This window comes from Salmo trutta, chromosome 28 (genome assembly GCF_901001165.1).
Source record: "Salmo trutta chromosome 28, fSalTru1.1, whole genome shotgun sequence".
Lineage (NCBI taxonomy): Eukaryota > Metazoa > Chordata > Actinopteri > Salmoniformes > Salmonidae > Salmo > Salmo trutta.
In genome coordinates, this window is record NC_042984.1 from 9,345,464 (window position 1) to 9,372,614 (window position 27,151).

At 47.2% G+C, this 27,151-nt stretch overlaps 1 protein-coding gene and 1 long non-coding RNA gene across 2 annotated transcripts in view; both read right to left on the reverse strand.

The window, feature by feature from the left end:
* Positions 1 to 2: 2 nt before the first annotated feature.
* LOC115165412 (uncharacterized) lies at positions 3 to 3,888 on the reverse strand. The gene is made up of 2 exons (XR_003870169.1): positions 3,121 to 3,888; positions 3 to 2,681 (listed from the first exon to the last, which is right to left on the reverse strand). It is a non-coding gene; the product is annotated as an uncharacterized LOC115165412 (long non-coding RNA).
* Positions 3,889 to 4,064: 176 nt separating this feature from the next.
* The window catches only part of LOC115165413 (tensin-2), a gene marked incomplete in the record, with an annotated part of 48,424 nt that continues 25,337 nt past the window's right edge, over positions 4,065 to 27,151 (reverse strand). Inside the window, 22 exon segments of the mRNA XM_029718497.1 lie at positions 4,065 to 4,779; positions 5,384 to 5,413; positions 6,250 to 6,318; positions 6,654 to 6,822; positions 6,972 to 7,052; positions 8,835 to 8,912; positions 9,094 to 9,189; positions 9,303 to 9,434; positions 9,532 to 11,063; positions 11,187 to 11,349; positions 11,495 to 12,997; positions 13,128 to 13,244; positions 13,352 to 13,417; positions 13,836 to 13,965; positions 14,126 to 14,201; positions 14,355 to 14,415; positions 14,888 to 15,000; positions 16,680 to 16,763; positions 17,012 to 17,076; positions 17,376 to 17,498; positions 17,593 to 17,643; positions 18,518 to 18,655. Coding sequence (XP_029574357.1) covers positions 4,638 to 4,779; positions 5,384 to 5,413; positions 6,250 to 6,318; positions 6,654 to 6,822; positions 6,972 to 7,052; positions 8,835 to 8,912; positions 9,094 to 9,189; positions 9,303 to 9,434; positions 9,532 to 11,063; positions 11,187 to 11,349; positions 11,495 to 12,997; positions 13,128 to 13,244; positions 13,352 to 13,417; positions 13,836 to 13,965; positions 14,126 to 14,201; positions 14,355 to 14,415; positions 14,888 to 15,000; positions 16,680 to 16,763; positions 17,012 to 17,076; positions 17,376 to 17,498; positions 17,593 to 17,643; positions 18,518 to 18,655 — 5,019 coding nt within the window.

A 27,151-nucleotide genomic window follows, 5' to 3' on the forward strand; every position in this document is an offset into this window, starting at 1 on the left:
GATTTGGTACCACAACTTTTGTTTTATTATATTCATTTGTACATAGCTTTCTTAAAAAAATAGCATATAACAGATTATTTTCCTTATGAATGTTTCCTTTTGACATTCACTTTCCTAGCTGCATGTGAGAAAATATATTACTACATATAAAGATCAATAAGAAAACAGACCACAATATATTACCACTGTTATACAAAGTAGTCTTCCTGTCTTAAAACTAACAATACAAACACATGAAGCTTAAAAATATGAAGGGTTACATCTTAATACAGGAGTGCTTTGTCTTTGGTTAAATACATAGGACCTTAGACACCTCTCTGATTTGTGTTTGTACATAAAGTCATACAGGTAAAAAGATATGTGAGCATTACGTTGAGGCAAAGACAGGACCTCATCCTTGTCTTGTTTTTAATGTTTGAATATATTTCTCAATAATATACAATATAAGGAATATTATTTGCACCATAGGTTAGATAATTTACCCATAATATATGTGTATAATAGAACTACAGGACTATTTGCAGCGATATTATTATTGTGTATAGCGCTTGACAGAAGAATCCATGGTTATACAATACACTGGGGAGGACAGTTGTGTGGCACACCCTTGTTCCTTGGTTGTCCTTGGTTACTGCAAGCGTTTCTAGGGCACAATTCATAAGAACGTACATGTGAACTAAACATAATACCCCATAATCTCTGGGACTTGCCATATCTGTGCCCTAACCCCAAGCCTTCACACATTACCATATCTGTGCCCTAAGCCCTAGCCTCCACTGTATTACCATATCTGTTGTCCCCTAGCCTCCACACATTACCATATCTGTGCCCTAAGCCCTAGCCTCCACTGTATTACCATATCTGTTGTGCCCTAGCCCCTAGCCTCCACACATTACCATATCTGTGCCCTAAGCCCTAGCCTCCACTCTATTACCACATCTGTTGTGCCCTAGCCCCTAGCCTCCACACATTACCATATCTGTGCCCTAAGCCCTAGCCTCCACCACATTACCATATCTGTGCCCTAAGCCCTAGCCTCCACTGTATTACCATATCTGTGCCCTAGCCTACACACATTACCATAATCGTGCCCTAGCCCCCAGCCTCCACTATATTACCATATCTGTGCCCTAGCCCCTAGCCTCCACACACATTACCATATCTGTACCCATACCTCTAGCCTCCACATACTTACCATATCTGTGCCCTAGCCTCCACATACATTACCATATCTGTACCCTAACCCCTAGCCTCTACATATTACCATATCTGTGCCCTAGTCCCTAGCCTCCACCACATTACCATATCTGTGCCCTAGCCCCTAGCCTCCACATACATTACCATATCTGTGCCCTAGCCCCTAGCCTCTACATATTACCATATCTGTGCCCTAGCCCCTAGCCTCCACCACATTACCATATCTGTGCCCTAGCCCCCAGCCTCCACTATATTACCATATCTGTGCCCTAGCCCCTTGCCTCCACTACATTACCATATCTGTGCCCTAGCCCCTAGCCTCCACATACATTACCATATCTGTGCCCTAGCCTCCACCACATTACCATATCTGTGCCCTAGCCCCTAGTCTCCACCACATTACCATATCTGTGCCCTAGCCTCCACCACATTACCATATCGGTGCCCTAGCCTCCACTGCATTACCATATCTGTGCCCTAGCCCCTAGCCTGCACATACATTACCATATCTGTGCCCTAGCCTCCACCACATTACCATATCTGTGCCCTAGCCTCCACCACATTACCATATCTGTGCCCTAACTCCTAGCCTCCACACATTACCATATCTGTGCCCTAGCCTCCACCACATTACCATATCGGTGCCCTAGCCTCCACTGCATTACCATATCTGTGCCCTAGCCCCTAGCCTGCACATACATTACCATATCTGTGCCCTAGCCTCCACATACATTACCATATCTGTGCCCTAGCCTCCACCACATTACCATATCTGTGCCCTAGCCCCTAGCCTCCACCACATTACCATATCTGTGCCCTAGCCCCTAGCCTCCACATACATTACCATATCTGTGCCCTGGCCCCTAGCCTCTACATATTACCATATCTGTGCCCTAGCCCCTAGCCTCCACCACATTACCATATCTGTGCCCTAGCCCCCAGCCTCCACTATATTACCATATCTGTGCCCTAGCCCCTTGCCTCCACTACATTACCATATCTGTGCCCTAGCCCCTAGCCTCCACATACATTACCATATCTGTGCCCTAGCCTCCACCACATTACCATATCTGTGCCCTAGCCCCTAGTCTCCACCACATTACCATATCTGTGCCCTAGCCTCCACCACATTACCATATCGGTGCCCTAGCCTCCACTGCATTACCATATCTGTGCCCTAGCCCCTAGCCTGCACATACATTACCATATCTGTGCCCTAGCCTCCACCACATTACCATATCTGTGCCCTAGCCTCCACCACATTACCATATCTGTGCCCTAACCCCTAGCCTCCACACATTACCATATCTGTGCCCTAGCCTCCACCACATTACCATATCGGTTCCCTAGCCTCCACTGCATTACCATATCTGTGCCCTAGCCCCTAGCCTGCACATACATTACCATATCTGTGCCCTAGCCTCCACATACATTACCATATCTGTGCCCTAGCCTCCACCACATTACCATATCTGTGCCCTAGCCTCCACCACATTACCATATCTGTGCCCTAGCCCCAGCCTCCACATACATTACCATATATGTGCCCTAAGCCCTAGTCTCCACTGTATTACCATATCTGTGCCCTAAGCCCTAGCCTCCACCACATTACCATATCTGTGCCCTAAGCCCTAGCCTCCACTGTATTACCATATCTGTGCCCTAGCCTCCACACATTACCATATCTGTGCCCTAGCCCCAGCCTCCACCACATTACCATATCTGTGCCCTAGCCCCTAGCCTTCACATACATTACCATATCTGTGCCCTAAGCCCTAGCCTCCACTGTATTACCATATCTGTGCCCTATCCCCTAGCCTCCACACATTACCATATCTGTGCCCTAGCCCCAGCCTCCACTACATTACCATATCTGTGCCCTAGCCCCTAGCCTCCACCACATTACCATATCTGTGCCCTAACCCCTAGCCTCCACCACATTACCATATCTGTGCCCTAGCCCCTAGCCTCCACATACATTGATACCCTAACCACATACACTCTGTCGCTTGCACATTACAAATAGGCGTTTCTCACTTTTACTTTCTACTGTAGCATAACATACCCTGCTGTAGCCTAATGTAGTCTACTGTAATCTACTGTAGCCTAATGTAGTCTACTGTAGCCTAATGTAGTCAGTCTAATGCAGCCTACTGTAGTCTGCTGTAATCTACTGCAGTTTACTGTAGTCTACTGTAATCTACTGTAGCCTAACATACCCTGCTGTAGCCTAATGTAGTCAGTCTACTGTAGCCTAATGTAGCCTACTGTAATCTACTGTAGCCTAATGTAGTCTACTGTAGCCTAATGTAGTCAGTCTACTGTAGCCTAATGTAGTCTACTGTAATCTACTGTAGCCTATTGTAGTCTACTGTAATCTACTGTAGCCTAATGTAGTCTACTGTAGTCTACTGTAGCCTAACATACCCTGCGGTAGCCTAATGTAGTCTACTGTAATCTACTGTAGCCTAATGAAGTCTAATGTAGTCTACTGTAGTCTACTGTAGCTTAACATACCCTGCTGTAGTCTAATGTAGTCTACTGTAGCTTAATGTAGTCAGTCCAGAGTAGACTACTGTAGCCTTATTTAGCCTACTGTAGTCTACTGTAGCCTAATGTAGTCAGTCTACTGTAATCTACTGTAGTCTAATGTAGCCTTCTGTAGCCTAATGTAGTCAGTCTACTGTAGCCTACTGTATCCTACTGTAGCCTAATGTAGTCAGTCTACTGTAGCCTACTGTATCCTACTGTAGCCTAATGTAGTCAGTCTACTGTAATCTACTGTAGTCTAATGTAGCCTTCTGTAGCCTAATGTAGTCAGTCTACTGTAGCCTACTGTATCCTACTGTAGCCTAATGTAGTCAGTCTACTGTAGCCTACTGTATCTTACTGTAGCCTAATGTAGTCAGTCTACTGTAATCTACTGTAGTCTAATGTAGCCTTCTGTAGCCTAATGTAGTCAGTCTACTGTAGCCTACTGTATCCTACTGTAGCCTAATGTAGTCAGTCTACTGTATCCTACTGTATCCTACTGTAGGACTAAATCATCTTCTACATTTTGTTTGACTTACACTTATGATTGTCAAAGGGAGAGTGACAGGGTTGAGGCAAGATCTTTGGTAGGCTAGACTACTTATTGATACCTTAGATTACTGACTAACAAGTGACAACAAAGCTTTAGGTAACTTGAAGGCAACTATAAAGGGCGGCATTATAGACATTAGAATATAAACAACGATTACATTTTGATTATAATTCGAAATGGCAGTCATGTTTAAAATGTTGACCTTTTGGGGTCAAAACTCAGTCTTTGAGAAGATGCCACCACCACTGGTGCTTTGTGGGTCTGTAAAGCATTTCTGTAGCCTCCTGACTCTCTTTAGGAGTTGTGACAGTGTTGCTGCGGTGACAGGTCCTTGGCTTGGTCCTTTTCTGTCTCTCTACCTGCGCTGTGGCCCTAACATCACCTTGTTGATGAAGTTGACGATGGCTGAGGCAGGCTGCTCCGGGTCGAGCTCTGCAAACAGATGACACACGTTCTCTGCCATGCTGCCTGGCTTCTTGGCTACAAACCCAAACACCCTATTGAACAGGAGGAGGAGGAGAGAGAGAGAGGGGAAAGGAAAGAGATAGAAGGGGGAGAAATACACACGTACTCAGACAAAGTGATGCCCATTCTTACTGGTTTGATATGACGACTGAGACCTCTGTGATCAACTCTTGAGAAGGAAACAGGGTGAGACTAAAGTATGGGCCCGGTAATTACAGTTACGGAAGTAGAAGGTACAACCTGGAGGGATAATATTAGCCTTGTTCAACCATCCTGATCTCACAAGCTTCCATTCTGTTTCGCCCTCTCAGATTCAGTGAAGTGAAACGAAATGAGACCAGCGTTCAGGATGGTGGATCAGGTTAGCATAATATCTCCTAAGCTAAAATACAATATTTTTTTTAATCATCAAACCCCACAAATGTCATAAATTGGCATTAAACAGAAACTGTGAGCATAGATATTTGTGAACATGAATTTGAGACTGTGAGCATGATCAACAGATATTTACCAGGATGACGGCCAAGGCACAGAAGCAATAAGATGCCATGCAGGTAATCAAACATTGTCAACACACATTAAGTGCAGACAGATCATGCTCCAAAACCAACATTTTCAGACACGTAGAGCACTTACTTAGAAGTTGTGCTGTCTGAGTTAGTCCACCTGAAGCAAAGAGACAGACAGAGCTCTCAAACAAGCACAGAGGCATAGGTACAGCTGCAGTCACAGCCAAGGCCTGCAATACCCAGTCATATACATACCACACACTCTCTCCATCTCGCACGCACGCACGCACGCACGCACGCACGCACGCACGCACGCACGCACGCACGCACACACACACACACACACACACACACACACACACACACACACACACACACACACACACACACACACACACACACACACACACAGACACATATATATCCATGCACAGGTTTACAGCAAGATGAATGAAATATGGTGATGATTGAAATTCCTGTATTCTCTTATTTAAATGGATGGTTTAGATACACTGTGTGGTCAGAATGTTTCCATTACATTGAGGATATAGTACTGATGTAATACTGTGTGGTCAGAATGTTTCCATTACATTGAGGATATAGTACTGATGTAATACTGTGTGGTCAGAATGTTTCCATTACATTGAGGATATAGTACTGATGTAATACTGTGTGGTCAGAATGTTTCCATTAGGATATAGTACTAATGTAATACTGTGTGGTCAGAATGTTTCCATTACATTGAGGATATAGTACTGGTGTAATACTGTGTGGTCAGAATGTTTCCATTACATTGAGGATATAGTACTAATGTAATACTGTGTGGTCAGAATGTTTCCATTACATTGAGGATATAGTACTGATGTGATACTGCCTGGCACTGGTTTCAATAACATCTCAGTCTTCAGTGGGATCTACAGCCTATCTGTCATATCTGGGTTGACCATGGTTGTGATTAGGTTGTGTTCTGTGCTGGCTGGCTCCAGTGCCCACCTCCTGTCCTGGGGGTCGATGCTGCTGAACGTCACACTGTTCACTGGGTAGTGTCTCCTGAAGAACACCCTACAGACAGACAGACAGACAGACAGACAGACAGACAGACAGACAGACAGACAGACAGACAGACAGACAGACAGACAGACAGACAGACAGACAGACAGACAGACAGACAGACAGACAGACAGACAGACAGACAGACAGACAGACAGACAGTGTGACCATTGATATAAAGGTGAAATAAAATAAATAAAATATCCCAACCATCTTCACTAATCTACCACAATACATCCATGCAAACCTTTATTCCAATTTTCTTTACTTATTGCTAATGATATACTGAACATGGGTGATAGGCCTCAGACATTTAGGCCATATGAACTGGTCAGTGGTCATGTTACCTGCGCTGGCTGTCGGTCAGTGTGATGCCCTGTGAGGACACTTTGAAGTGGACCACTGTGGCCGCTGGCTGGGGGTTCTGTGCCAGGGTGGCTCCGGTTGCCCTGGAGATGGCCTGGGGTCCGGTCAGTGACTCAGTCTCCACAGAGTTCAGGTAAAGCACATTACAGGCTGGAGAAGAGAGGGGGTGGGGCGGGACAGTTACCACTCAGACAAACAGGGATGTAACTATGGGGATCACTTTAGGGTCTCTCACCAACAACAGCAGGAATGCAGCCATTTGTGATTGAACATTATGATAACTGATTCATGGAACTCACCTGCACCCTGTTTGAGCAGGTCTGAAGCTGTGCTCATGTTACTGGCAGTCGACTGCAGCTCCTGCATTTCTCCAATGGGATCTACAACACGGAGATGTAAACAAGAGGAAAAGGCATCTGGGTCAATATATACTCTGTCTCCATCTGGAGGGCATGGCTGGAAATGTTCCCACCAGGCCAGAAGTCAGTCATTATTTGCATTTTCAGCACAAATTGTCTCGTGATTTGATTGTGAGAGGGTACTTAGCATCAATGGCTATAAAACTGCTTATTTTACTTAGGTGTGGACTGGTTCTTCAGTAGGCTAACTCATTACAGTCCATAATGGGATGTTGAGTTTCAGTAGGCTAACTCATTACAGTCCATAATGGGTTGTTGGGATGTTGAGTTTCAGTAGGCTAACTCATTACAGCCCATAATGGGATGTTGAGTTTCAGTAGCCTAACTCATTACAGTCCATAATGGGATGTTGAGTTTCAGTAGGCTAACTCATTACAGCCCATAATGGGATGTTGAGTTTCAGTAGGCTAACTCATTACAGTCCATAATGGGATGTTGAGTTTCAGTAGGCTAACTCATTACAGCCCATAATGGGATGTTGAGTTTCAGTAGGCTAACTCATTACAGTCCATAATGGGTTGTTGGGATGTTGAGTTTCAGTAGGCTAACTCATTACAGTCCATAATGGGATGTTGAGTTTCAGTAGGCTAACTCATTACAGTCCATAATGGGATGTTGGGATGTTGAGTTTCAGTAGGCTAACTCATTACAGCCCATAATGGGATGTTAAGTTTCAGTAGGCTAACTCATTACAGTCCATAATGGGTTGTTGGGATGTTGAGTTTCAGTAGGCTAACTCATTACAGTCCATAATGGGATGTTGAGTTTCAGTAGGCTAACTCATTACAGTCCATAATGGGATGTTGGGATGTTGAGTTTCAGTAGGCTAACTCATTACAGCCCATAATGGGTTGTTGGGATGTTGAGTTTCCGTAGGCTAACTCATTACAGCCCATAATGGGATGTTGGGATGTTGAGTTTCAGTAGGCTAACTCATTACAGCCCATAATGGGTTGTTGGGATGTTGAGTTTCCGTAGGCTAACTCATTACAGCCCATAATGGGATGTTGGGATGTTGAGTTTCAGTAGGCTAACTCATTACAGTCCATAATGGGATGTTGAGTTTCAGTAGGCTAACTCATTACAGCCCATAATGGGATGTTGAGTTTCAGTAGGCTAACTCATTACAGTCCATAATGGGATGTTGAGTTTCAGTAGGCTAAATCATTACAGCCCATAATGGGATGTTGAGTTTCAGTAGGCTAACTCATTACAGTCCATAATGGGTTGTTGGGATGTTGAGTTTCAGTAGGCTAACTCATTACAGTCCATAATGGGATGTTGGGATGTTGAGTTTCAGTAGGCTAACTCATTACAGCCCATAATGGGATGTTGGGATGTTGAGTTTCAGTAGGCTAACTCATTACAGTCCATAATGGGTTGTTGGGATGTTGAGTTTCAGTAGTCTAACTCATTACAGCCCATAATGGGATGTTGAGTTTCAGTAGGCTAACTCATTACAGCCCATAATGGGATGTTGGGATGTTGAGTTTCAGTAGGCTAACTCAGTACAGTCCATAATGGGATGTTGGGATGTTGAGTTTCAGTAGGCTAACTCATTACAGTCCATAATGGGATGTTGGGATGTTGAGTTTCAGTAGGCTAACTCATTACAGCCTATAATGGGATGTTGGGATGTTGAGTTTCACTAGGCTAACTCAGTACAGTCCATAATGGGATGTTGGGATGTTGAGTTTCAGTAGGCTAACTCATTACAGTCCATAATGGGATGTTGCTGCTGACCTTTCTCTGGGATCCGTAGGGAACAGGGCAGAGAGATGGGAGTGATGGAGTGCTGGTATACTAACGCAGACAAACTCCCTGTGGAACACACACACACACACACACACACACACACACACACACACACACACACACACACACACACTTAGACTAAATTCTCCATTGGGCAGAGCAACTATAGAACATATCACTTGAAATAACTGAAAACTAACAATGTATCCCAAAACTGAGAGCATACGATTCTTTATGAACAGCTCACCAAAATGGGGCTCATTCTGACACCCTTTGATATTCACTCCACGGGGGCCCGTCTCAATCAGGAAGTGTCGCACCAGCTGCTCCAATGGATCGACCACTGTGTGTGTGTGTTACAGGGAGGACATTACTAGCTAGCAGAAATTGAAGTGCTTTGTGTCGAATAAATCTAGGTGGTTGAGATGTAGGCAAGGGGCAGTCGTTGAGTCATACCTTTGCTGCTGTGGTTGTTGAGGTTAGCGGGCGGGGTGGCCACTTTCAGAGCCAGGCCATAGGCTCCTTGGAAGGAGTTGCTGTCCCGGATAAGAAAGGCCCCTGGTTCTCTCTCCTTCAGTGCAGCTATGGCTACAGGAATAGAGAAAATAAACATTAAAAAATGTTTCATGCATATTGCATAACAGTCTGCTTCCTTTATGAAAAGTAAAAGAGTAACTGAAGTTACCTTGGTCCCTGGAGATGCCAGGCTTGTACCAGAAGCGTGAGTTGTCCTGGACAAACGTAACATTGACTCTGCCTGCCATCTCACTCTCCAGAGATAGCACTCCCTCTCCTTGGCCAGCAGGGGGCGCCATCTCCCCCACCGTTGGAGAGAAGGTGACATGGTGCTGTGAGGGGGTTGGCCTCAGGGTCCTCACCCCGCAATTAGGTGACCCTAGCTGGGCAGACTGACCCCGTTTCTCTGGGAGTGGGCGCTGGGGGATGGTGACAGCAATGTAGCTCGAATATGGCACATGTGGGACAGATTGGGGATAGCAGCCGGTGGCAGAGGTGGGGAATGTGGGGGTGGTGTGTACCTCAGGGGCTGGAGAGTGCCCGCTGGTGCTGCCCTCCATGCCAGGGTAGTGCTGCAGGGGTCCTGGTGGCTCAGTGACCAGCATCAACCTCCGGCCCAGGGTGGCAAAGCCGGGCACCGGAGGCTCTGAGGAGGGGGACCCCTCCAGACTGCTGATGGGAGGCTGGGGGGAGGAAGGGGGTGAGGTGGGGGTGGAACTGGATTTAGGGACCTCTGCGGTCAGTTTCCTGAGTGGACATGCTCCAGGTACAGGGTTGGGGGACTGGAACTGGGGCTGGGCAACAGGAGGCAGTATAGCAGTCTCTGTAGGAAGGGTGGTCTTTGGACCAGTTAGGCTAGCTTTCTCAGTGGGTGTCTGAGTGGGTGTAGCAGGGTGGCAGTGGTTGCTGGGCTGGCTGGTTGTAGTTGAGGGTGAAAATGTAGCACTGTGGTTCTGGGGCTGGTGGGGTGAAGGTGTAGTACTGTGGTTCTGGGGCTGGTGAGGTGAAGATGTAGCACTGTGGTTCTGGGGCTGGTGGGGTGAAGATGTAGCACTGTGGTTCTGGGGCTGGTGGGGTGAAGGTGTAGCACTGTGGTTCTGGGGCTGGTGAGGTGAAGATGTAGCACTGTGGTTCTGGGGCTGGTGGGGTGAAGGTGTAGCACTGTGGTTCTGGGGCTGGTAGGGTGAAGGTGTAGCACTGTGGTTCTGGGGCTGGTGGGGTGAAGATCTAGCACTGTGGTTCTGGGGCTGGTAGGGTGAAGGTGTAGCACTGTGGTTCTGGGGCTGGTGGGGTGAAGATGTAGCACTGTGGTTCTGGGGCTGGTGGGGTGAAGGTGTAGCACTGTGGTTCTGGGGCTGGTGGGGTGAAGGTGTAGCACTGTGGTTCTGGGGCTGGTGGGGTGAATATGTAGCACTGTGGTTCTGGGGCTGGTGGGGTGAAGGTGTAGTACTGTGGTTCTGGGGCTGGTGGGGTGAGGGTGGTTGTGTTGCTGTCAGTGTGGTCCAGTGGCTGGTGGGTTGGGTGGGGGAAGGTGTGGGTGTCACGGATGTAGACTGTAAAGGGTCAGGGATGTGTTGCTGGTTGACCTGTGACCCCTGAGCAGCAGCACTGCCGGGCCTATCCTGAGACTGGACAGACTCACAGTCACTGTTGACTATGTCAGTCGATCCAACTTCACACTCTTGCACACCTAGACTGAGGCTGAAACAAACAGAAAGTCATATTAAAGAGGTATGCAATATATTCTTACATGTAATGTTGGAATGTTTTATTTCTGATATGTGACTTTTGCAGATGTTAAAAAGAAGACCACAGAATAGGCACCTTTCTTGTGTGCACAGAGGGCTGCTGGTGAGAACAGGGGTGGGCGGCCTAGAGAGGTCAGAAGGCGTGGAACACGGGACATCTCTTGAAGGATGCATCCTCTTGAAGGAACCCTGGGAGATGTGGTCCCGCCAACTCACGTTCTCACTCATCCCCCTTCCATCTTATGGAAGACAGCGAACAGAGAGAATGACTTTATGTGACAGAACTGACAGTTGAATAATGATTTCCTACATTGGTTTAAATGTATTTCTTGAAATCATCTTATAAGTTGTCGCTAATAAATAAACCAGTGGGGGTTGTCTCACCTGTCTGGCTCTCGGATGGGTACTGCTGAGGGTGGGCTTCGGGGTGGTGGTCTGCTGGCCCTCTGGTGTGGCTGCAGGGGCCTGACAGGGTGGAGGGAGGGGGCAGAGGGGAGGTGGACTCAGACTGGTAGCCTGAGGCATAACCCCTGCTCTCAGATGGGGAGGGCTGGTAGGGGGAGCAGTGGCAGACCTGGTGCGGGGTCTGGTAGCCACTGCTGCTGCTGTTGCTGTACTTCAGGTCCAGGTGGGCGTGGGAGCGAGACGCCTCCGGGTACGCAGGGTGGCCGGACAGCAGGGGGTCAAAGGTGAAGGCAGGTAGCTCGTGGTCCTGAAGCCTGTAGGCCCTCCGGTGCCAATAGTCGGCCTTTCTCTCCCTCTCCCATTGGAGCTCTGCCTCCCTGTCTCTCTCCCAGTGCAGAGACATCTCCCTGCCTCTTCTTAGTCCTGCTGCCTCCCTCTCCCAGTGCATCTCTGCCCCTCTAGGCAGCTCAGACTCCCTTACTCTCCTTAGCCCTGCTTCCCGATGCTGTAGTTCTGCCTCTCTGTCCCAGTGGAAGCTCTCTCCTCGCTCCAGCCGCAGGCCGTGGAAGGCTGAATCCTCCCTCCTGATGAGGCAGTCCCGGCAGGGGCAGCTAGGGGGCGGCAGGCCGTCCAGCAGCAGCATATCTTGGTAGGACCCGGAGGACTTGGGGTGGTGAGGGTGATGGTGGGTGTGTGAGGGAGGGTGGTGGTATGGACCATAGTCATCACTTCTACAGAGCAGGCGCCCGGGATGAAGGGTGAGGGGGTGAGAGGTCAGGTCCTGGGATGGATAGGGGCACAGAGAGGGGTGACGAGAGGGTCCCTCACGGTGCAGGTAGTGTGGAGGGCCCTGCTGGCGGTTCCATACCAGGTCAGGGGGAGGCAGGGCCTGATGGGGGTGAGGGTGTGGGCTGTAGTGCTGACACAGGTCCATGTGTGAGGGGACGGTGGCAGGGTTAGTCAAGGGCGGTGACCCAGGGTGGCCGTTGGTGCCCGGCGCTCTGTCCCGGCAGTAGCCGCTGGACATGAGGTGGAGTCGGTCACAGCCGGGCTCGGCACAGCGCTGGGAGTGGTAGCCCACCCGGCAAGAACAGGAGCGGTCCAGCCTCAGGGTGCCTGTATGCTCAGACGGCGAGGACGAGTCCCCATCGTCCAGGATGGCAGTCTCCCTCTCTCTGTCCAGGCCGTCCCCCTCCCCATCAATGCCCCCCAGCAGTCGGTCCAGGTCCTCTCTCTCCTGCCGGGTGGGTGGCGGGAGCCCTCGGGACTCCTCTGGACGCTCTGGGAGGGCAGACCAGTGGCCGGAGTGAGTGAGAGAGTCAGAGCTGGGAGAGAGCAGCTGGCTCTGACTGGGCCTCTCCTCGCTGGTGCCTGCTGGACTGCCATTGGTGGAGGTCAGGGAGCCAGAGCCTGGGGCTGAGAGAGGCTTCTTTATCTGGGCGTATAGACTTCCATCCACTGGACCCCTGGTGTGGGCTATGTCTGAGAGGGGGAGAGAGAGCAGAGGTTTAACATAGCTTCAGAGTACAGTATCATCAGCACAGTATTAACTGCAGGCTGAATGTATTATTGAGAGTGTCTCACTGGTCCTCTGTACTGCTCTGTACTGTACCATCGAGGCTGCCTTGATAGCGCTGGTTGAAGTTCTCATAGGAGTCCCAGCGCACCACTGGATCAGCTGTGTTGTAGTCCACTGTGACAGCAGGGTCATTTCTCTGGTACTCACGCCCTGAGGAGAGAGTTCATGTTATTAGACACGTGATCAAGCACATCAATACAAACTTGTTATTGTGTTCCCTGGCACTGTTACACTGTAAATGCATAGTTCAAACAAACCTTTCATTTTCTCTGGTCCAGAGGAGAAGACAAACTCCACAGTGGCATCCGAGGGAAATCGTTCATCTGAGAAAATACATTTGACTGTTTTCCTTTAAGCTCTGTCAGTAATTATCCGATTGGGATCATTACTGCCACATAATCCCCTGGTGCTTTTTCAGTACAGGGCACAACTTTTCAGCTGGGAGTAATTTAACATTTCACAGAACGTAATCACATTAGCGGAATTAGGAAATGATCGTGTTCAATATACAATGAGGCAATGGACCACCACACATACTGTGTTGTTGAGGGATTGATTCATTTTGACACATCTGCTGCATACAGACATTTCTACTGAGCACTTCCCTTAACCACCATGGTGAATAAACAAGCTTTATTGTTCCACAGCGACCTAACAAAACAGATACCTCAGGCCCTGAACAGAGAGAACCTTTCCTCTCCCTGCCCCCTGCCCCCTCCCCAGAACCACACTAGTTCCTACCAGTACAGGCCTCATCCAGCTCCCCCTTGCCGAACCATAGCTGGGCCCCGTGGATGGTGCAGGTGTGGAACTGCAGTCTGAACACTGTGTCCCTCTCTGCACCCTGGGCCCGTCTGTGGTAACACTTCACCTGCAGGGAGAGACAGAGAGGTAGAGAGGGAACAGAACAACAGATGAGTGAGAAGAAGGAGAGGAGAATCCTACTTGATGGACTGCCAGTGGCAAGGCGGTGACTTCACTTGAGAAAGAAAGTGGACTAGTCTAATGGCCAGACAGATGTTCTCACTCACCATGATGTCTCCCTTCAGCAGCAGTGCAGGCTCAATGGTCACACACAGTCTTCTGCCCACAGAACCCTGCACGTCACTGTGGACAGACAACACACAACATATGAATACAAATAGACACACACAAGGACAAGTAGGCCTAAAGTCACATCTTGTCCCAGTTAGAGATTTGTCTTTTCTGTCAGTGGTGTTGGTTGATAATACTGTAGGACATGAAGTGATGCAGACTCACTATATCCCTGAGGTGTAGACCAGCTGCATGGACTGGTAAAGCTTCAGGAAGGGGAAGTAACCTGGGCAACGATAAAGAGAGGCGGTGTTCAGTGTTACACAGTGGAATGTGCTGACTGTCTCTGTCCCTATCCGTCAAACAATTCAAGATAAACAGCCCAGTGTGTAGGTGGAGGGTCAATTTGACCATCTGAAAACACTGCTATCATTCGCAGGGCCATATCTCAGAGACATCTGCACAGACAGGCCTTCACAGACACACACACACCTGGCACATGCACGCACTAGCACACACACACACACACACACACACACACACACACACACACACACACACACACACACACACACACACACACACACACACACACACACACACACACACACACACACACACACACACACCACGGTCTCTACTGTAAAGACAGACTGAGACAGACTCAGCACCCGAGTGTAGTGGTCTAATCTGAGGATGGGAGGAGCCAACTGTCAGTCAGGGGAAACAAGTGTGTGATGCCCCTCGCACGGCCTCACCTCCTTTGCCCTGGAAGTTAGGAAGCGTGGGGATGAGGACCTGGTGGAGGAATAGCGGACTGCTGTTCATCTTGATCGCCCCAGAGAGGAGCCCCCCAAAGTAGTAGATATACCTGAGAGAGATAGAGAGATAGAGAGGGAGGGATGGAGGGAGGGAGGACAGCGTGAGAGAGAGAGCGAGAGAGAGAGAGGGGGAAGAGGGAGAGAGAGAGGGGGAAGGATGGAGGGAGGGAGGGCAGGGTGAGAGAGAGAGAGAGAGCGAGAGAGAGAGAGGGGGGGAAGAGGGAGAGAGAGAGGGGGAGGGAGGGATGGAGGGAGGGAGGGCAGCGTGAGAGAGAGAGCGAGAGAGAGAGAGGGGGAAGAGGGAGAGATAGAGGGGGAGGGAGGGGTGCAGGGAGGGAGGGCAGCGTGAGAGAGAGAGGGGGAAGAGGGAGAGAGAGAGGGGGAGGGAGGGATGGAGGGAGGGAAGCATAAGAGAGAGAGCGAGACAGAGAGGGAGAAGAGGGAGAGAGAGAGGGAGGGATGGAGGGAGGGAGGGCAGCATGAGAGAGAGAGCGAGAGCGAGAGAGAGAGGGAAGAGGGAGGGAGAGAGAGAGGGGGAGTGAGGGATGGAGGGAGGGAGGGCAGCGTGAGAGAGAGAGTGAGAGAGAGAGGGGGGGAAGAGGGAGAGATAGAGGGGGAGGGGTGGAGGGAGGGAGGGAAGCGTGAGAGAGAGAGCGCGAGAGAGAGAGGGGGAAGAGGGAGCGAGAGAGGGGGAGGGAGGGATGGAGGGAGGGCAGCGTGAGAGAGAGAGCAAGAGAGAGAGAGGGGGAAGAGGGAGAGAGAGAGGGGGAGGGAGGGATAGAGAGAGGGCAGCGTGAGAGAGAGAGCGAGAGAGAGAGAGAGGGGGAAGAGGGAGAGAGAGATAGAGAGGGAGGGATGGAGGGATGGATGGAGGGAGGGAGGGCAGCGTGAGAGAGAGAGTGAGAGAGAGAGAGGGGGAAGAGGGAGAGATAGAGAGGGAGGGATGGAGGGAGGAAGGGCAGCGTGAGAGAGAGAGAGCGAGAGAGAGAGGGAGGGAGGGGTGGGTGATTAGTAAGCATACATCACAAAGACAACATCAAATCAAATAAAACAACACTGAATGTAGGTGAAAAGGATGCATGAAGTAATATATACACTGAGTATACCAAACAGGAACACCTCCCCTTTTGCCCTCAGAACAGCCTCAATTCGTTGGGCATGGACTCTACAAGGTGTCAAAAGCGTTCCACAGGGATGTTGGCCCATGTTTGACTCCCAATGCTTGCAACAGTTGTGTCAAGTTGGCTGGAAGTCCTTTGGGTGGTGGACCATTCTTGATACCCACAGGAAACTGTTGAGCATGAAAAATCCAGCAGCGTTGAGGTTGTTGACATAAACCGGTATGCCAGGCACCTACTACCATACCCCGTTAAAAGGCACTTAAATCTTCTGTCTTGCCCATTCACCCTCTGAATGGCACAAATACACAATCCATGTCTCAATTGTCTCAAGGTTTAGAAATCCTTCTTTAACCCGTCTCCTCCTCTTCATTTACACTGATTGAAGTGGATTTAGCAAGTCACATCAACAACGGATCACAGCTTTCAGCTGGATTCACCTGGTCCGTCTATGTCATGGAAAGAGCACGTGTTTTAAATTTTTTGTATACTCAGTGTCTACCTGAGAGAGAGGGATGGGAAGGAAGAGGGAAAGAGCGAGAGAGACATACAGACATTTACAGCACTTGTTGGTTAGTGATATAGACAACATGTAGATAGATGGTGCTTACCTGTTTTGGGACGGTTGGAGGGAGGAAGATACCTTATCCTCGCAGAACTTCCTCATGGCCAGGGTGCTGAGGGCCTGGTCTGCCCTGCTTAAACACAAAAAAAAACAGAATTAAAGCGACACACCGCACAACAAGAATACATACTTCACATAGAGAATTCTATAACATTTACATAATTTTCCCATTATGGACTTAAGACCAGGCTCTCTAAGAGCCAGGAGTACATGAATGCAGCTGGCTTGAGCCAAAGAACAAGCCAGTTTCCACTACTACAGCCCTAAACCATGCTCAGTGTGGAAACTGTGGCTTTGGATGCAGGACAGGACACTCACCCTGCAGAGATCTTGCTGTAGTGCATGTAGGCTGCAATAATCACTCCTGTTTTGCCCTTGTTGCCCTGAAGGAAAAAGATCAGTGCCAAAAGAACATGAAGTCCCAACGGTTTTTAGCCCCGGGCTTGAGGACTTAACTGATTATTATTGTTTTAAAGACATGAACGTCACTACCCCTACAAGATCTCATAGCAATTTCAACATTTCACAGTGAAATGATACAACGATTACATATTGCACTGATCAAAGAGCCTCTGTGAGTGAAATACGTGAGTCCTCTATGTGAAGCCAGCAGTCCCTAAAAGCCCCTAAAACAACAAAACAACCCTTTAAAACCTAGTCAGAAGCAGGCCTGAACCCTGACCTTGCAGTGCAGGACCACCACATGCTGGGGGTCGGAGGTCAGCCACGTCTCCATGGCCTTACACATGGCACAGATCTTGTCCAGGGGAGGGGCATGGAAGTCAGGCCAGCCGAAGTCAAGGACCTGGACCACATGGGAAAATAGTGAGGAAAAGTACATTAATATACTTAGCCTCAGAAACTGATACAGTATTGATACAGAAAATAAAAAATTATACCTTTGGATTCATGCGGGTGATGTCATGGTGACGTTCAGAGAGGTTAAAGAGCTGAAAGGAAAATGGATATTCAAATGAATGATGTGTGTACAACCAGCCCAGCAAGCAGAGGCGTCATGCCCGTAGGGGGCACAGGGGCACGTGCCCCCTGAGATTTCTTGTAATTTAAAAAAAAAATGGTATATCTATAAAATAATCATATTTTTGGTTTATTTTGTTGTTGTTTCTCTGTAGTACTACTAGCAACCTAGCCATTTTATTAAGTTGTCTTTAGCTAACCCAGCTAGGTTCCGAATCTCCCAATTAGCTACCAAGAATCCATTTAAGGCTATCAATCAAGTTAGAGTAGCTAGCTTGTCTAACTATCTTAGCTGGCATGTCTGCTGGCAAGGTTGGTATACTTTAGAAAAGCAAGCAATTACTAAATGTACTGAATAAGACTAACATTCAATGTTTTATCCAGATTTTAGCAGGGATGCAGAGAAGCATATTTAGTTTCTTTAAAAAAAACAAGAGGATACAGACAGCTCAAGAGAGATGCTTAGATAGATGTTTCTTCGGCATACAATTAAACATTATGATTATGGCTTTAGATTGCAGGAAAAGGTTGTTTCAATTGTTTGAAAAATTCTCAAACTTTTGAAAAGGGGGTCCCTAGCCCGCCGCCGGACCACCCCGAAGCCATCCTCACGTACTTTGTGCCCTCAGATTTTTGTGTGGTGCATGACGCCCCCGCCAGCAAGTAACACATATAAAACCCCATATGAAAGCATCACTGAGTGTATGGCTACTTTCCAATATCCATACCAGCATACCACTTAGAATGCATGCCCAATGCATTTCTTCATCTTTAGTGCTATGCTGGTAGTGTGGATATTGGAAGCTAGCCAATGTCTACATCAGTGGCAGGAAGTACTGTACTCACCAGGAACTTGTCCTGGTGCTTGGACCTGAGCATGGCGGTCACCTCCTTGAGGTTGAGACGGTAGCGCTGCTCGTCCAGCAGAGGGGGGAAGAACACGGAGATGATCCCCTCGGTGATGTAGGTCAGGTCAAAGTCATAATGACGCTCCATGACTCTCTCCATCACACGGTCCACACTGATACTCCTAATCAGGGAGATTGCTGGGATTTATGCTGTGGTCTATAGATTTATGTTCTGTTACTGCTTTGAGCTCTAAAACAACCCTGAAAACGTACATTTTCAGCCTCCCTTATATTAATTAACCCAGCGTTCACCAAACTAGGGGTCACGACTGATTTGAAGAGAGAGAGAGAGAAACTCTGAAAAAGATGTAATGCACCACAGAAAGACCAGGAGGTAGCGCAGTTGGAGAATGAGATGAGGTGGAGAATGAGATGAGGTGGAGAATGGCAGGAGGTGGAGAATGAGATGAATGAGATGAGGTGGAGAATGAGATGAGGTGGAGAATGAGATGAATGAGATGAGGTGGAGAATGAGATGAATGAGATGAGGTGGAGAATGAGATGAGGTGGAGAATGGCAGGAGGTGGAGAATGGCAGGAGGTGGAGAATGGCAGGAGGTGGAGAATGAGATGAATGAGATGAGGTGGAGAATGAGATGAATGAGATGAGGTGGAGAATGAGATGAGGTGGAGAATGAGATGAGGTGGAGAATGAGATGAGGTGGAGAATGGCAGGAGGTGGAGAATGGCAGGAGGTGGAGAATGGCAGGAGGTGGAGAATGAGATGAGGAGAAAGATGAGGTGGAGAATGAGATGTGGAGAATGAGATGAGGTGGAAAATGGCAGGAGGTGGAGAATGAGAGGGATAAAAGGAGGAGTGAGAACATAGAAACAGAGAGAGAGAGAGCGAGAGCGAGAGCGGGGAGAATAAAGAGGAGTAGGAGTACATCCTCCTCCTCATCATAATGCTACAGTACATCATCATCTCCCTCCTCTTCCTCCTCCTCCTCATCATAATGCTACAGTACCACATCATCTCCCTCCTCTTCCTCCTCCTCCTCCTCATAATGCTACAGTACCACATCATCTCCCTCCTCTTCCTCCTCCTCCTCATCATAATGCTACAGTACATCATCACCTCCCTCCTCTTCCTCCTCCTCCTCATCATAATGCTACAGTACCACATCATCTCCCTCCTCTTCCTCCTCCTCCTCCTCATCATAATGCTACAGTACATCATCATCTCCCTCCTCTTCCTCCTCCTCCTCATCATAATGCTACAGTACATCATCATCTCCCTCCTCTTCCTCCTCCTCCTCATCATAATGCTACAGTACATCATCATCTCCCTCCTCTTCCTCCTCCTCCTCCTCATCATAATGCTACAGTACATCATCATCTCCCTCCTCTTCCTCCTCCTCCTCATCATAATGCTACAGTACCACATCATCTCCCTCCTCTTCCTCCTCCTCCTCATCATAATGCTACAGTACATCATCATCTCCCTCCTCTTCCTCCTCCTCCTCATCATAATGCTACAGTACATCATCATCTCCCTCCTCTTCCTCCTCCTCCTCATCATAATGCTCCAGTACATCATCATCTCCCTCCTCTTCCTCCTCCTCCTCATCATAATGCTACAGTACCACATCATCTCCCTCCTCTTCCTCCTCCTCCTCATCATAATGCTCCAGTACATCCCCTCCTCATCATAATGCTTCAGTACATCCCCTCCTCATCATAATACTCCAGTACATCCTCCTCCTCATCATAATACTCTAGTACATCCCCTCCTCATCATAATACTCCAGTACATCCCCTCATCATAATACTCCAGTACATCCCCTCCTCATCATAATACTCCAGTACATCCCCTCCTCATCATAATACTCCAGTACATCCTCCTCCTCATCATAATGCTCCAGTACATCCTCCTCATCCTCCACCTGCTCCTCCCTCCCCCTCCTCCTCCTCTTCCCCCTCCTCATCATAATGCGCCAGTACATCCTCCTCCTCCTCATCCTCCTCATCCTCCCCCTCCTCCTCCCTCCCCGTCCTCCTTCTCTTCACCCTCCTCATCATAATACTCCAGTACATCCTCCTCATCATCATAATGCTCCAGTACATCCTCCTCCTCCTCATCCTCCCCCTCCTCCTCCCTCCCCGTCCTCCTTCTCTTCCCCCTCCTCATCATAATGCTCCAGTACATCCTCCTCATCCTCCTCCTCATCCTCCTCCTCCTCATCCTCCCCCTCCTCCTCCCTCCCCGTCCTCCTCCTCTTCCCCCTCCTCATCATAATGCTCCATTAAATCCTCCTTCTCATCCTCCCCCTCCTCCTCATCCTCCTCTTCGAGGAAATGATTAATTGAAATAGGGTATGATAGAGAGCTGAGTTACCTGGAGAGGGTGTTCCTCTGTTTGTTGTAAGTCAAAGACCTTGTGGAGCCCTGAAGACAGAGAGAAATTAAATGACCACCATTTCTGACACCGATAAGAGAAACAGCATCAGCATTCATTTGTGGAGAGGAAGAAAGAACACTCTTACCAGGTGTTGGATGTGTCGGGATGGAGCAGTTCCTTTGCGCTGCTGTAGGCAACAAGAACCGACATACGGTAATGCAACAAGGAGAGACATACGGTAATGCAACAAGGAGAGACATTAGGTAATGCAACAAGGAGAGACATTAGGTAATGCAACAAGGAGAGACATTAGGTAATGCAACAAGGAGAGACATTAGGTAATGCAACAAGGAGAGACATTAGGTAATGCAACAAGGAGAGACATTAGGTAATGCAACAAGGAGAGACATTAGGTAATGCAACAAGGAGAGACATTAGGTAATGCAACAAGGAGAGACATTAGGTAATGCAACAAGGAGAGACATTAGGTAATGCAACAAGGAGAGACATATGGTAATGCAACAAGGAGAGACATATGGTAATGCAACAAGGAGAGACATTAGGTAATGCAACAGGGAGAGACATTAGGTAATGCAACAAGGAGAGACATTAGGTAATGCAACAAGGAGAGACATACGGTAATGCAACAAGGAGAGACATACGGTAATGCAACAAGGAGAGACATTAGGTAATGCAACAGGGAGAGACATTAGGTAATGCAACAAGGAGAGACATATGGTAATGCAACAAACAGGCTTCTTTCCTGATGGCCCACCTATACAACTTCCTGTTACAATCTACTTCTAGAAAACCCTCTCCTCATACTAGAACAAACCAAGCCCACTCTACAAGCCAAAGAAACTACTTCTAGAAAACCCTCTCCTCATACTAGAACAAACCAAGCCCACTCTACAAGCCAAAGAAACTACTTCTAGAAAACCCTCTCCTCATACTAGAACAAACCAAGCCCACTCTACAAGCCAAAGAAACTACTTCTAGAAAACCCTCTCCTCATACTAGAACAAACCAAGCCCACTCTACAAGCCAAAGAAACTACTTCTAGAAAACCCTCTCCTCATACTAGAACAAACCAAGCCCACTCTACAAGCCAAAGAAACTACTTCTAGAAAACCCTCTCCTCATACTAGAACAAACCAAGCCCACTCTACAAGCCAAAGAAACTACTTCTAGAAAACCCTCTCCTCATACTAGAACAAACCAAGCCCACTCTACAAGCCAAAGAAACTACTTCTAGAAAACCCTCTCCTCATACTAGAACAAACCAAGCCCACTCTACAAGCCAAAGAAAAGAGAAGCTTCTGCCATTTTCCAACAGCACTGCAGATTTAGGGATGGTTACAGCTGGTTTATTTCAAACATTAATTGAAGGAATGAAGTGGACTATAAAAGAGAGAGAGAGCAAGAGAGACAGAGAGAGAGAGAAAGAGAGAGTGAGAGAGGGAGTGAGTGAGAGAGAGTGAGAGAGGGAGTGAGTGAGAGAGAGAGCAAGAGACAGAGAGAAAGAGAGAGTGAGAGAGGGAGTGAGTGAGAGAGAGTGAGAGCGAGAGAGTGTGAGAGAGAGAGAGAGAGAGAGAGAGAGAGAGAGAGAGAGAGAGAGAGAAAGGGAGTGAGTGAGTGAGTGAGAGAGAGAGAGTGTGAGAGAGTGAGTGAGTGAGTGAGTGAGTGAGTGAGTGAGTGAGTGAGTGAGTGAGTGAGTGAGTGAGTGAGTGAGTGAGTGAGAGAGAGAGAGAGAGAGAACGAGTGGTCAACTTACCAGATCAGACGGGAGAGCTGGGATGCAAGCTGTGGTCACCTGAAACATAACAACAGACCATTTTTCAAACGAGAAACAATATTAAACCAAACACACAGTCAAACATACACATAGCATTCTGAAGCTATCCGCTAAGTCTTGCTTCCCGCCAGCTGTTTTTTGTTGTTGTATTTTCCTCCAGGAAAGAGGGAAGGGAGTGGTGGGGCTGGCGAGGCCACCGGGGAAGATGGGCCGGAGGAAATGCTCCCTCACTCAGACGGACGGAGAGATAAAGAGAGAGAGAGAAAACACATCTAAAGCCAGATAAGAGAGCCCTGTCGTCCAATGAAGATATGATCCACCTGAACGTAGATTACAGTAGAAATACCATAACCAGGGAAGTATGGTATGCAAGTCCCAACACTCTCAGAGGCGTTTGGTGGGACGTCTGAGGATGCTGCATTTATCTTGCTAATATATAGTTCTCCTTGGTGTCACTCACACAATGGCACAGTTGTAGCCTGGGAGCATGTGCACATGATCATAAGTGCACCAACGAGGTCATACGCACACTGATTCACATAAACAGACAAAGGGCTACAAAGTACAACTAATAGCCTGGTTAAAACCATGCATTACAAACTTTTGCTTTGACATCACTACAGCCTTTGCTGTCTGGCACGCGCACGCACGCACGCACGCACGCACACACGCACACACGCACACACAGGCACACACACACGCACACACGCACACACGCACACACGCACACACGCACACACGCACACACGCACACACAGACACACACACACACACACACACACACACACACACACACACACACACACACCATTTCCCATGTGCAGTGGGCTCCAGATCTTGACCTCTGAGGAAGTGGAAGCGCTGCAGTAGCGGTGGTGGGGCTGAGGCAGGGTCGAAGACCACAGTCATGCTTTCGTAATGGCTGAGCTCACTGCCGGCCAGTGTGTCCCAGCGTTTCCACTCCCCAACCCTGTTGCGCCTGTTTGTTTGGCCACAGGAAAGGGCAAGGGCTTGTACATCTCATTGTGTACAGAGGGAAGTGACAGAAGCCTTGGGTAGGGGTGTGTTTGAGTGTGTGGGCCAAATATAACTAGTGTTCTTGTGTGCATCTCTAAGAAAGTGTGTGGGCCTCAAACCTCTTCTTGTCATACAGATGCTAGAATAGGTCACGGGTCAACAGACAATGTGCTGAAACGAGACACATGACTACATCAGAGAGCTTGTTTCAGTCAATTTCATGTAAACACCACTGCTATATTCTGTAAAAAAAAAAATCTTCAAGAATTATAGCAGATCTTACCAAGTGAGCAGAATTGTTTGAAAAACATATTTTCAACATCTTTTCAACCCCAAAATAGCTATTTTCAACATCTTGTGCAATAGGGTATCCTGTGTCCTGGCTGCAAGTTGGGCTTGGAAAACTGAGAACATGTAACTTGCGGGAACAAGAACCATGTCTTAAAGGATGTACGGTTCTGCTGCTAACATGAAACCAGTTTGAAAGAACAACATAGAAAGACAACCAGACAGCACTCTAGTAAAACGTTCCACTCTCCCTCTCTCTACAACTGTCCCTCTCCTCTACCTCAACCTTTCTCTCCTGCCACATCCTCTCAATTCAATTCAATTCAATTCAATTCGCTTTATTGGCATGACGTAACAATGTACATATTGCCAAAGCTTACTTTGGATATTTACAATATAAAAAATAAATAAAAATGAGAATCAAAAATTGTCAACGGGACAACAGTAACAACAATAACCAACGGTCAATATAACCATACATTCAACAATAACAATAATCATACAGTTGAGGACATGTGCAGGTTTATTGGTCTGTCAGACACTGTCCCTCAACTTATGGCAGGCAGCAATGTAGTGCACTGCCAACCCACAGCTCTCTGCGTCCTCCACCAACAGGATGGGTAGCCTATCCTCATCAGAGAGGTCTTTAAAACCTTGAATAAGGATTTCAAATTTGGGGAAATGACACTCTCTAATTGTTTTATATTTTTGACATTTTGTCAGGAAATGCAGCTCCGTCTCAGGTTCTGCTGTTGTGCAGTGGTTGCACAGCCTTTCCTCTACAGGGAGCCAGGTTTTCCTGTGTCTACCCTTCTCAATGGCAAGGCTTTGCTCACTGAGCCTGTACTTTGTCAAGGTTTTTCTAAGGTTTTGATCAGTAACCATGGTCAAATATTTAGCCATAGTGTACTGTCGATTTAGGGCCAGATAGCACTGCATTTTGCTTTGTGTTTGTGCTTGTGTTTCCCAATAAGCAATGTAGTTTTGTTTTGACTGTGTTGTAATTTGGTTTATTCTGATTGATTGGATGTTCTGGTCCTGAGGCTTCAGTGTGTTAGTAGAACAGGTTTGTGAACTCAGCCCCAGGACCAGCTGGATGAGGGGACTCTTTTCTTTGCTCAGCTCTTGGCATTGCAGGGCTTGGTAATGATATGAGAGGGGGTCACTATTTTAGATGTTTCCAAAAATTAATTGCTCTTTTTTGAGTTTTTATTATTAGTGGATATTGGCCTAATTCTGCCCTGCATGCATTGTTTGTAGTTTTCCTCTGGACACGTAGGAGAATCTTACAGAACTCTGCATGTAGGGTTTCAATGGGGTGTTTGTCCCATTTGATGAAATCTTGTTTTGCAAGTGGACCCCACACCTCGCTGCCATAAAGTGCAATTGGTTCAATGACATATTCAATTAGTTTTAGCCAAATTTTAATAGGTATTTCAATTTGAATTAGCTTTTTAATGGCGTAGAATGCCCTGCGTGCTTTCTCTCTCAGTTCATTCACTGCCTCATTAAGGTGTCCAGTTGAGCTTATTTTTAAACCTAAGTAATTGTAGTGTGTACAGTACTCTATATATTTTGTACCAATTGAGAACTTTGGTCTAATTCCCTGAGATCTGGATCTTCTCTGGAAAATCATTATTTTAGTCTTTTTGGGGTTTACTGCCAGGGCCCAGGTCTGGCAGTACTGCTCTAGCAGGTCCAGGCTCTGCTGTAGGCCAGGTGCTGTGGGTGACAGCAGGCATAGGTCATCTGCGAAGAGTAGGCATTTAACTTCTGAATTGTGGAGACTAACACCAGGGGCTGAGGATTTTTCTAGAATAGTGGCCAATTCGTTAATGTAAATATTGAAGAGTGCAGGGCTCAGATTGCAACCCTGACGAAGGCCCCGCCCCTGGTTAAAGAATTCTGTCCTTTTCTTACCAATTTTAATGCTGCACGTATTGCCAGTATACATTGATTTAATTATGTCATATGTTTTACCCCCTACACCACTTTCAATAACTTTGTAGAACAGTCCTGTATGCCAAATAGAATCAAATGCTTTTTGGAAGTCGATAAAGCAAGTGTATATTTTGGTATTATTTTGGTGGACATGTTTATCTATCAGGGTGTGTAAGGTGTAAATATGATCAGTTGTGCGATGTTTTGGTATAAATCCAATTTGGCTTTTACTCAAGACATTGTGCTTATTAAGGAAGTTTAGAACTCTTACATTGATGATACTACAGAAAACCTTCCCCAGGTTACTGTTCACACAAATGCCTCTGTAATTGTTAGGGTCAAATTTGTCTCCATTCTTAAAGATTGGGGTTATGAGTCCTTGATTCCAGATGTCAGGGAAATAACCTACACTCAGGATCAAATTAAACAATTTTAATATAGCCAATTGAAATTTTGCACTAGTGAGTTTGAGCATCTCATTTAGGATGCCATCAGGTCCGCAGGCTTTTTTAAATTTGAGAGCCTGAAGTTTCTTATAGAGCTCCTGGTCAGTAATTGGGGAGTCCAATGGGTTTTGATTGTCCTTTATAGCTTTTTCTAATCCATTCAACTTCTCATGGATTTGGCGTTGTTCTGCGTTTGTGTCAATTTGAACGGTGTTGTAGAGTGTTTTGAAATGGGTTGTCCATATGTCACCATTTTGTATTGCTAATTCCTCTTGTTTAGATTTTTTTAGTTTTTTCCAATTTTGCCAAAAGTTGTTTGTGTTTATGGACTCCTCAATTAGTGTCAGCTGCTTGCTGTTGTACTGTGCTTTTTTGGTTCTGAGTGTACGTTTATAGAGTTTTAAAGTCTCACAGTAATGAAGGCGTAATTCACCATTATTTGGGTCTCTGTGCTTTTGGTTGGATAGTGTTCTAAGTTTTTTCCTTATAATTTTACAATCTGCATCAAACCAGTTGTCATCTGTGATTTTTTTAGTTTTGTTTTTTATCAATTTCAATTGTGCTTCTTTTGCCGTTTGCCTGAATATATAGTTGATGTTTCGTACTGCTAGATTGATGCCTTCTTTACTGTGAGTGAATGTGGTATCCAGAAAGTTATCTAAGAGTGTTAGATAACTTTAAACTCTCTCTAAGAGGGAGGTTAAAAAGACAGGTAAAGTTATCTAAGAGTGTTAGATAACTTTAA